Source organism: Fragaria vesca, linkage group LG1, assembly GCF_000184155.1.
Source record: "Fragaria vesca subsp. vesca linkage group LG1, FraVesHawaii_1.0, whole genome shotgun sequence".
NCBI classification, from domain to species: domain Eukaryota; kingdom Viridiplantae; phylum Streptophyta; class Magnoliopsida; order Rosales; family Rosaceae; genus Fragaria; species Fragaria vesca.
Window position 1 is genome coordinate 19,831,798 of NC_020491.1, and position 11,396 is coordinate 19,843,193.

The 11,396-nt window shown below is 35.5% G+C and overlaps 1 protein-coding gene across 1 annotated transcript; it reads right to left on the reverse strand.

The window, feature by feature from the left end:
- Positions 1–5,255: 5,255 nt before the first annotated feature.
- On the reverse strand, positions 5,256–7,682 carry LOC101296900 (cyclin-D2-1-like). Its single transcript, XM_004288458.1, has 6 exons — positions 7,041–7,682; positions 6,505–6,591; positions 6,277–6,375; positions 5,973–6,174; positions 5,751–5,875; positions 5,256–5,617 (listed from the first exon to the last, which is right to left on the reverse strand). Exons 1-6 carry the CDS (start codon positions 7,365–7,367, stop codon positions 5,384–5,386), a joined length of 1,074 nt encoding a protein of 357 aa, XP_004288506.1. The 5' UTR covers positions 7,368–7,682; the 3' UTR covers positions 5,256–5,383.
- Positions 7,683–11,396: the final 3,714 nt, after the last annotated feature.

Below are 11,396 nucleotides of genomic sequence, written 5' to 3' on the forward strand. Positions count from 1 at the left end.
CATGTACATCATTGTTGTATCTTAGAAAATACACTGAATGAGTTCATTGATAACATGAACCAGACTAATTTATATTTAGTTTTGAAAATGGGATTGCTTGAGTTCCGTCATATATTTTTGAAATTGTATTGGTTCCTCACTTACAGAAAGTCCGGGATTCATTGAAATCTTTTTAGTGCTCTTACATTAGTTAGTGTTTACGGTGTGTGTCTTACACAATGAGCTAATCTGACACTCCGGAGCACACAGCGCGCTTCTTCATGGCTTTACAATGTAGAACAATCTTCCAAGTCTTTTAACGTTTCTCAAGTGCTCTACAATGAGGATGACACCAAGGTCTGCAGAATAATATAACTTGATTCCCTGCTTCTGAATTTCTGATGGACTGGTCAAAGATATGCCTCAGCTCCTCTATTATCGTGCAATTTAAACATTAGCTAATGGTTGGATACTTTGATTCTACTCAAATTGTTTTCCCTTCTCTGAAGATTCTACTTTGGATAATGATACATGAATGATGAATGTGACTCCACTAGTTAAAATCAAGGCCGGGTTCGAAGTTTACATTCGGATGTAGAGGTAAATGCTCTTTACAGTATAGAATAAATTGGTTTGTTGATGAAGAGTAATATGTGTACGAGAAAAGAAGAGTTTGATCATTTTTCTGTCGTAATTCTTAACCGCTAAAACTATAGAATCTCTGCTTTGAAACGAGCCATTGTACTCTGCGGGTTGCACAAGATTGCCATCTCATACAAACCCAAGAAAGCAGGAAATAGGGATTTATGGGTAAACATTTGACCCCATTTTCGGTTAGTGGTAAATGCTCTCAAACCAGCGCAGAGTTTCCAACCTTAGGAGTTACACAACACAAGACTGCCTCACTATACATAGTTACACTTGGGTGAAAGAAGTAACTTCAAGTAGGGTAGTGACAGTGCATCATCAGCATGGCTAGGGGATTGAAGTTGTTGATATTAATATATTAGCGTCCAGAGCAATGAACAAGTTAAACAAGTGGGTAGTGAATGTGATTCTTCTGGGTCTCTCTGACCAACTCCTTTTTGGGTTCTACTTTCTTTTAACCATCTCCACCTCTCTCCCCTTTTATTTGTTACAGTTTCCTTCACGCACTCTCACAAAAGTGTTCCCTGCACTGCTCATGCTCCTAGCTTGCCCTGCCGCTGCAGGTAGGTATATATTTCTTGGTCTCGTCCATTCAACATTCAATTTCTCGGTAAACCCAAATCCAGCTAAGCTCCCCATCCTCACAAAAGCTATACATCTCAAACTCGAATCATATCCAATGTGGTCTCGATCTACCATGCTAGCATTGATCCTTTAACGTTGCATGTCGACCTAAATTCACCTTGAAGCGTTTGATCATGTTGGTGTGTCATAGTGTCATATAATAGACCACAGAAATGTATATGCCACAGCTACAACATTAACATGGGGAGAGTTTGATCATGTTAGTTTGTAAATGCCACAACTACACCATTAACATGGGGAGAGTTTGATCATGTTAGTTTAGGAAGACTAATGTGATGGAACGCTCCCAATGTTGGAGTTTTGTCATGTACATTGATATTAGAGATAGATATAACATCGAATAATAATAGAAATGAAAAAATAGAATAAAGAAAAAAAACATTATAAGTCGGGGTAGTCTTTGCGATTATAATTATTAGCTAATATTGTGAAAGAATTAGACATTTCGGTAGATTAGATTAGGTCGAAGTTTGAACTTTGAACAAAATATGTCAAATAACCTGGCATTATTTAGGACAATGCATCATGCATTGTGAGATGCTGATACAAAATGAGACATAGATGCAATGATATGAGTGAGAAGAGAACTTGTGGGTTTCTGTGTTATCAGCTAATTTCACAGAGAGCTGTTAAAACCTCTACCAAACTCGAGCCAGTGTTGCAGAATACAGGAGGCACTGGACTTTGGGTCCCCACGAGAACACATGCAGAGATCAGAGAGATAGAGAGAGCTTTATAGTATAAAAATCGAGGTATGACTGAGGGGAAGCATGGTCTTCAAAACTTGATGTGTCCAAATAATTTGACAAATGGGAGGACTGGGATTAATAGCTTGTTTAACAATTTCAAGAAAATGAAATGCATTTCTTATAGTTGTGTTGGATCATCTATGGGGGTGAAGGCTATTGGGATCCTTGCTCATATAGTACAGTGTCAGTCCTTCAGTTGGTTTGGTATTTTAATCCAATTTGACCATGCTTAGGTGTTGGTAAATCAGTCAAGATAACTCATTTTATATATACAAATTATGGATGGTTTCGTATACAAGTGAGTGCGTAACTGTAGGACGTATCGTATACTGTTTCAGTCTTTTTAAAAAGTGGTGTCGATTACTATTAATATGCAAGTCACCCGATTGGAGATGTGAAGAAAGAATGAAGACCGGAAAGTGAAAACTCTCAATTCTTTCCTATGGTCTTTTCATTTTGGATCTAATCAGATTACATGCTCAGAACTTACTCGACCTCAGGTCTTCAACTCTAGTGTTTGAAAGAAACATTTTGGATTAGGTTTTTGGGTTTCAAATTTTTCAACGACGTTCGCATATATACATGATAATGTAATGTGGATGCATGGCTTGATCAAATAAAAGACTAAAATTGCATATTATGTGTTTGGTTTATTTGCACCTTAGTGCGTACAAGAATTCTCGACGAAACTATGGTACGTTTCTACCACTAAACAAGTCATTGCTTGAACGGAATCACCATTTCGATCAGAATTAAAAGTATCTCCCAAACCAGTAAGGAAGTACCAAATTGAGTGATACTTATCAAACTTTCAATTTTAATCAGTTTTCTTTAAAATTTAACCACCTTGTGTGGTAAAGTTGGTTAAGCTGCCTAATATGGAACTTTCATGTGTAGAGTTCAAGTCACGCCTTCCACTAGTTTGTGGTCAACAGGTTTGAGGGGTATCTAGGACCCGACGTTCGTGCGTATGCAACGAAAGATTAGTTTGGCTTTGTTGGGATACTCTCATGAACCTCGGTCTAAATACTAACAGGATCAAAATAAATAAATAAATAAATAAGCATCTCCCAAATAAACCTATATAAATTAAAGAATTGAAATTTTTTTAGTCCTTGTGGTTTGAAGTCAACATCTGTTTAGTCCTTATGGTTTTATTTTAATCTGAATAGTCCTTAAAGTCACAATTTTTCATCTAAATAGTCCTCATCGTTTTATTTTAATCTGAATGGTCCTTAAAGTCATGATTTTTCATCCAAATAGTCATTCCGATTCATTTTCTTAGTTAAAGGCTATAAGAACTATTTGGATGAAAAATCATGACTTTAAGGACTATTTAGATTAAAATAAAACCATAAGGACTATTTGGATGAAAAATCATGACTTTAAGGACTATTTAGATTAAAATAAAACCAAAAGGACAAAACAGATGTCAACTTCAAACCACAAGGACTATACAATATTTTATCCTAAATTAAAATTGTACATGAGGTTCCATATTAAAGAATTGTACATGAGTCCATATTGAGGTTCCAATTAAAATTGTACACGAGTACACATGTACCAAAAAGAGAAAATAGGAATAAGAGTGTGTCTATTGCCATCCCACAAATCATTTTGTTCACCCCCACGTTCTCTTCACTGCCAACTTATATATTTTTAATTATAGGTCTACTTTGTTCACCCATTTACAATACTTAAAATACTTTTTTCCCATTTTTTCTTTATTCACTCTAAATTCTTTTTTCACCCTACATATTTTTTTTTTCAATTTCATATTTGCTTTCTACATTCGATCTCTTCTTACCCCGCCTATATATTTTTTAATTTTAAATTTACTGTATTTCATATTGGAATACACACAATATAAGCCTCTTTCAATAGCCATTGAACTCCAAAAATAAAATGAAATTGAAGAAAACCATAAGATTAATATCATTTGGGTAAGTGGAATCACAAATTGAACAATAAAAATCACATTAAAGTATAAATCCAAATTAAAGAACAAGAAAAAAAAACTCTCAAACTTAATTAACAACTTATTGGTATCCGTCGATATCAAGATGCACAATGTATGTAAACTCTACTTGGAAAAAGCTCTGACGCCGATGAAAAAAAAACAAATCAAATATATAGAAGCGAGTGACTAGACATGAAAATTTACATACAAAATCGATATGAGAAATAATGAGTAAATGGATAAACGAAGCATCAATAAAGAAACAAAGAAGAAAAAAAAATATAAACAGTTCACCTCATCTTCAGTTGAATGTTAGTGTGTTCTTTAGATTTCCTAAGTTTTATGAACTATGTGTTTATCTAAAAAAAAAATTGTAATTTGTAACAACTTAATGTCCCTTGCTGTAATTTTACATTAAGGTATATTAGTCATTCAATAAATGAACAATGTATGAGGTGAAAAAAGTGGTTTGTGGGATGACAATAGACGCACTTAATAGGAATCACTAAATATTATTACTAAATTATCGAAGAAATTGTACTGGTGTACGAAAAAGAAAATTTTATCTCTTGAGTTCTACTGTTAGAGCTAAGAGATCTCTGCTTTCTGCTTTAATATTTAGTTTTTTGTTTTTTATTTGAGCTCCGTTTGTAATGACAAAAAAAAATTATCACCAAATTATCAAAGAAATTATACTGGTGTACCAAAAAGAAAATAGAATCATTACTCATTTCCATTATTTTTCACTCACTGGTTTATTCTTTCGACCTGTCTTCCATCATTACTACTGAAACTTGCATCATATGGGTAGTTGGATGCAGAGCAAAGCTAAGCTCAGATATTGACCGGTCTCACACTCAAAACAAATAGTGGTGGCCTCTCTCCAGGCCAATGGGGGGTCCATCACAGAAGCATTGCCAATCCCAATAGTAACAGACACCCAGTCCAGAAATGGATACAAAATCAAATTTATGTTCTTCCATCCAATTGAAACATTGATATAATTTTCTGTATTCATCTGAGAATGTCACTCGATGGAAAAAACCAAAGACAAAACTTCCATATAATTTTTTTCACTTTATACTTTCAGCTTCATTTTCTCACTGAACTGAAAGCTACAACAGAAAAGAAAAAACTGTATTCTGCACCATGATCACCCCCACTGTAGAGACCTATGGCTGTTTAGTATTGTGGTTATGAACTGCTGGTGGCTTTACTCTCATGCTTATAGCATGAGACCCCTGGATATGTTTTTTAATTTCTACTTCCCTTTATTCATCAAAGCTATCTCTCTCTCTAAATCTCTTTCCTGTGTTACTAAAGGGAAACACCAAAATACACACCAAAACTCCCATTCAACCAAACTGAATGAACTAGGGTGTGAAGGAGAAAAATTCACATCTCATGACTTTTCAGATGGATTGTCTGGTTTCCTCCTCTTAATGTCTGGACTACAATGTGAAGAATTTGCACATGACCCAACTGTAAACTCGTCACTTTTATAGCTCAAGCACGCAGCATCCAACACCCCAACTGGACTTTGGGGCACGGATGAAGCCGTGGTGCTTCCTCTATTAGCAGAGCCACTGATCAATGACAAATCTTTGATCAGCTCAACACATTTCAACACTCTTCCCTGCATATCCCACAAACATAAAAGCTTCAACAACTAAGTAAAAGATCAAAATAAATAGAACACCTTTTCTTAAAAGCAAAAGCAAATTTGTCCTATCATTTATGGCTTTGCATCTCTGGAACAGCCTTTTTACCTTTTCTACATGTGTGAAACAAGAAATGGCCTTCTCAATGTCCACCCCTTGCATCACTTCTCCTGAAATACAAAGTGCAACTGCTGCAGCAATTTCAGAAGGCCTGAATTCCAAGAAGTCAATACCTGCATTGATCCCATTCCAGCAGTTCATTGAATCCATTAATCCTAAAGAACACCGAAGTGCAAATTACATCTCAACAACACATTGTCAGAAAAAGACCTCTGATTGTGCCCAATATGACTTGCACTGATCTACTGATGGATGATGTCGGCAGATGTTTATCATCATTGATCTTGCTGAGGAAGTAATCAATGAAAGAGCACGGTGTATAAACTTGCATTCTCCATTTTAAGGTGCTTAGCACAAGAAGCTCCATTCTCATTATAGTTTTAGCTTCAAAGACATACTTGGGATCTCCAACCTGTGACCAACCACACATTAATAAAGCACTGATCAATACCAGCCTCAAACATATCGAATTGGTAGTCCAACAATAGCAGATAAATCCATATTATTTCTATACCTGCAAATCCACGGTCTGAGGTACATCAGTTTCCTCCATTTTGGTGGCCAATGATAAACAAGCTACAGCTAGCAGTTGCACTGCCCAAGTTTTATCTCTCTGAAAGGGGAAGACAAGGAAAGTGCGGAATCAAGAACATAAACAACATGAATGAAAACACATCATATGATACTGAAACAAAACAAAAAAAAAAAGAATGCAAATTTCGGGTCCAATTTCTGAACTTACAGGCAATGGATAAATGGAAAGGAAGCGATCCCAGTAGTTCATAGATAGACAAACACTCAATGGTCCAAAACTGTAATGTGCACGAGCCTGTTGATCACAATACACAAACATAATTCATGACCAAAGAAAAAAAAACATCACATTGACAATCAAAATGAGGTAAACATATGTGAAATTTACACAAAGGAAATGACCATAGGAAAAGTAGGCAAACATAGAAGGAAAACCAACATGATCAACATCCAATTCTAGAACACAGAGGAGTTGCCACAGAGAACTAGATTAGGCATAAACGTCATGATCATTGATTCCTCTACAACTTAGATACACTGCAAAGCATATAGAATACAACCAAACAAGTAAGCACATTGTAATGAGTATGTTTTAAGATGCTATTGAAGAACAAAACCCAGTTGCAGACACCTGAATTTCACAAAAACAAGTAGAAAGAAAAAATCATTATAACATAAAACCATAACCAATGGATCAAAAAAGCAATACTCAAAGAAAAGTACTATGATTTATGACCAACCAACCTTCAAAATCCAATCAACGGCCTGTCTTCTACTGCTCAAGTTCAAGTCCCCACTGCGCAGTCTCTTGAGGTAATCATCACTAGGCAAATGCTCACTTTCCCTCTTGACCATTTCACTAATCCTATCTTCACTCTGTAATGGGAACTCTTCCATAGATTTGGATCTATTATGACTAAATTTGGGGTCTTGATTGTGGAAAGCATTGTTGTTTTTATGGGGCATCAGAGGGGAGAGCCCAAAATCATCTAAACCATTAAAATCAACCTCATCGAAAGAGTTTTCAGCACAAAGAAGGTTTGAAGTGGCACAGTCAAAGCTGTCTGCCATTGGAGCACCTCAATATGCCCTGTCAAACCCAGTAAAATCTCATCAAATTAGAGCCTGGGTTTCATCAAAGATGGCATTTTGATTGTTCTGAAACAGACCCAACAAGGAGATAGAACTTATACAGAAAGTGTGGGTGTGGTATATAGATACAAACAAATACAAAGAGAGGGAGGGGAAGAGAGAGAGAGAAGGGAGGTGTGGGGAGAGACTATAAGCGGAAATAGAGGAGCCTTATGTAGGAAACGAGCATGTGTGTTAGGGTAAACGAGAGAGACAATGGGGGAGAGTGGCGAGCTCAGGGTAGGGGATTTGTAGACACAGAACCAAAACAAAGCCCACAAGGAAAACTAAACAGTTTGTGCTTTTCTTGTTTGTTTCTTTGTAGTTCAAAAATAGTGAAATAACATATAAGAGACACAATAAACACAACATATACATACAAAGCGAAATTTGTATAGGTAATTAGGGGTTCAATTGTTTAGAGATAAAGATAGGTTGTGATTCATATCCATGGTGTCTTGGCTTGTGATAATGCACATGTACCTGTCATTTTTTGTCCAAGATAATGAATTCAAGCTTTTATAGTATTTATGAAAATAAAGAAAATATCAGAAATAGTTTCTTTTCTCTGTATGAGATTTTTCTCTTCTTACGATAAGACAATCGAACTTTGAACCTAAATGTACATTGTAAATCAAACATAGAACACTAGTTAGTGGTTGTTATGTCGATCTCTTTTGATAAGAAATACATTATTGCAGAGAGAGCTTCTAATGAAGAGCTTCTAATGAGGACCTTATAATGAGGACTAAGTGAGGACTTTCAAATGAACGGTTGGATTAAGGTTTTGACTTTTAATTGATATTTTCTAATTCCCATGTGCATATCATCTATCCCTTCATTTGAAAGTCCTCACTTGGTCCTCATTATAAGGTCCTCATTGGAAGCTCTCCCCATTATTGCATATCCATTGTAATCCTTAAACGGTCAAAAGTAACAAAACTTAGTAACATGAAGGTAAATGCTCTTTTACTTATGTTATTGTAATTGCTGTAAAGTTGGATTGTGATTGTTTCACATGATTAGCTCTGATGCCGGTATGATTCTTCTATGTGTATAGGTAGAGTCACTAGAGTGGTTACATAATTAATTGTGAACATAAAAGACGTACCATATGACAATGCAATTTAGTTCAGTTGGTCCACAAGTATTCACTGTATTCTCATATTTATTCGCCTATGAAGATAAAAAGAAATAAAAATAGAAGTAATTGGTCAAATACTTGAATTCTTACAAACTCAGTTTGCTACTAGTTGAATCTGACCACAATGCATCAGCTAAGATCCTGCACAATTTAAATGCCTTCTAATGCCACAACCTTAGAAAGGATTGCTAGATTGGTAACAAAATGAAAGTCTTCCAAGGATTTCATTTATGAATTTACTATACCCCCGTCTTCACATTGTGGGAAGGGGAGACGTTTATAACTTGTGTGCTAAATCTTATTTGAATTATATTTGAAATTTTTTGATGCAGCGCGTCAAACATACATGTAAGAAAAACTCAAAACATATATGCTTACATATGTGTAAGAATTTCCGATGTTATAATAAAACTTGCTTATTAGTGATCACCCTTGACTAACTATTAGTGAGTGATACTCATGAGTTTAGATTCTTAAGCATCCACTTGAAGTAAGTGGCCTAAGTAAACAAAATTAATCATTCATAAATTAGCACCAAGAGAACAAGTGAGAGATAGAAATTGATTCTCCCTCTTGGATTTGCATGAAAGTAACTATGAACTAAAATTGAAGGCATATTCTACTAAAGATATGTGAATACAAATGATACTAGAGTGAGAAACGCCAAAGTAGCATGACGATGAAAAATTTCTGAGCCAAAACGGTTTAAGTTTTTATGGTCATTCTGCTGGGATTGCACAGAGCACGCGACTCCTCCCCAAGGTGGAAAATGACAAAGCCATTTTCTATCAGTCATTCTTCAGTTGAATCACTTCACCTCACCAAACCCACTTTACACATCTTTTACCTTCAACCCCCCTAAAACCCTAAATGTCAAGTGCCACTAAGCTTCCCAGCCTACCTCTCTCCATCCAAAGGTTCCACCAAATGCATATTGCATTCACAATCAGTTGTCATGTTTATGCTGATTGGGCTTACTTTACTCTTCTCGATAGACTTTTATTTTCTACAAGTCTAATTTTGTACATCTTTTTGTTTCGTGTAATGCTTCCATGTGTTTTCGTTTTTAAGTAAAAACCAACTCTTAATAAAAGTTAAATCATATCATACAAGTCGTTTAATAGATGGTCCATTAAAGTGTCTATTGTCCTGCTCAACCTAAAAGGACGTCGTAGTTTACTCCAATTTTCACAAACATCCCATGATTAAAGGCCGAATACCCCCACTTATTGTTGAAACATATATACGGATTGAGTTATAATTAGGCTAATCATCTACATTGTCTTACTGTGTCGACTGAGCTGTAAAGTCTAGAAATTCATACTGATTGAGATGGTATACAAGTATAATAGAGGTCATTAGTTGGACCAGGTTAAGTTCACATATCAATTCCATCTTCATATTTCACTCAAATTAGGCAAAGACATTCGTATATATGACACTCGAATGGCAAAATCTGAAACAACTTTGGATACTGATCAATATTCCTGCATTCATAAAAGTATAGACTTGTAAAATGAAATCTCTAAAGGAAAATGTGATCTTTGAATCATATTCCCTTTACTAGACTTTAGCAACACAAATTTCTTATCCTTTTCCTTCTCCTAGAGATGCTCTGTCTCTTTCTTATAGAGTCATATATACTCTCATATGAGACTGTTAGCCTTTCCACCATCTCTTTTGAGGGGGTTGCCTCCCAAAAATTCTCCAAGACCAAATTTGAACCACTTTTACTCCTACATGTTCTAAATCACGTGTAATCTTGTAACACAAATCTTAGTTTATAGAAGCACCCCTTGCTTGCACGCTTTGTAAGACCTTCTCAAGCATTGTTTGACTCACTCTTAACAGTTCAATGGCGCTCAATGTGTATATTAACTCGGTTCGTTTTTGGTGAAATATCTCAAGGAATTCTTTTACCAGCTAAGAAAATGCCCCTTCACCAATATTGTTACCATGGTCAAGTTTATAAGTAACTTATTCATGCTTAAAGAATTACAATTTCTGACTTTACCATTAACTTGGACATTTGCCGACACTGTAAGAGGTCTAGTTCTAAAACGAATTGAGTTTGAAATGTCCAACCAGTAACCACCATCATTGTTATCCCAATATGTCATTGGGTCACGTCCTTATCGTCTTCACTGGTCTATCTTACATCATTTATCTTACTTGGTTCGATTGTATCTTTACTTAGTTCAATATGTATTGTTGACTCAATTTCTTGTATGTTTTTTAGTATACATAATTCTCCTCTGATTAAATTGTTTGACACAAAAACATTAACAAGTATCGAAGCTCAATTCTCGTTGGATCTGCATGGCCACACCATGTTGATGGTGGTCCAAAAGCACAAAATTTCTTTTTGGTCTTTAGGGTTTATCAAGTGTTTGAGATTCGACCACTCTCTCTTTCAGCCTTTCTCTGATACCACGAGCCAAACCAAGCACCATGAAAAGAATCCAGAGCAAGAGCCAGAGATCAACAACAGACACCTAAATATACAAATAAAACCATCTCTCTCTCTCTCTCTCTACACTCTTAACGGATCTGCTTTTATTTCGTTTGTGATTTGTCCCCTCTTTCCCTTCCACTTGCAATTTGTATATAAACAAAATTCTAAACTGTCTCGTAATAGTTAGAAATGACAAGATTAATTAACATTTGTCCATTGTTGAAGAAGCTAGTGTTCTAGTACTAGAGTTAGAGAATAGAGACTAACTAATGTACTTATAGATCATTCCCAAGTGGATTAATATTTTTGTACTCTGATCAAATCTCATTATCTCGATATAGTAGCTTACTTATTAGCTGCCACAGCCAAT

Excerpts from the sequence above, each read along its gene's own strand:
- LOC101296900 (XM_004288458.1), bottom strand. The coding sequence starts at position 7,367 with ATGGCAGACAGCTTTGACTGTGCCACTTCAAACCTTCTTTGTGCTGAA. Across the intron at positions 5,876-5,972 it reads CATATTGGGCACAATCAGAG|GTATTGACTTCTTGGAATTC; the intron begins GTCTTTTTCTGA and ends GGATCAATGCAG. Across the intron at positions 5,618-5,750 it reads GTTTCACACATGTAGAAAAG|GGAAGAGTGTTGAAATGTGT; the intron begins GTAAAAAGGCTG and ends TGGGATATGCAG.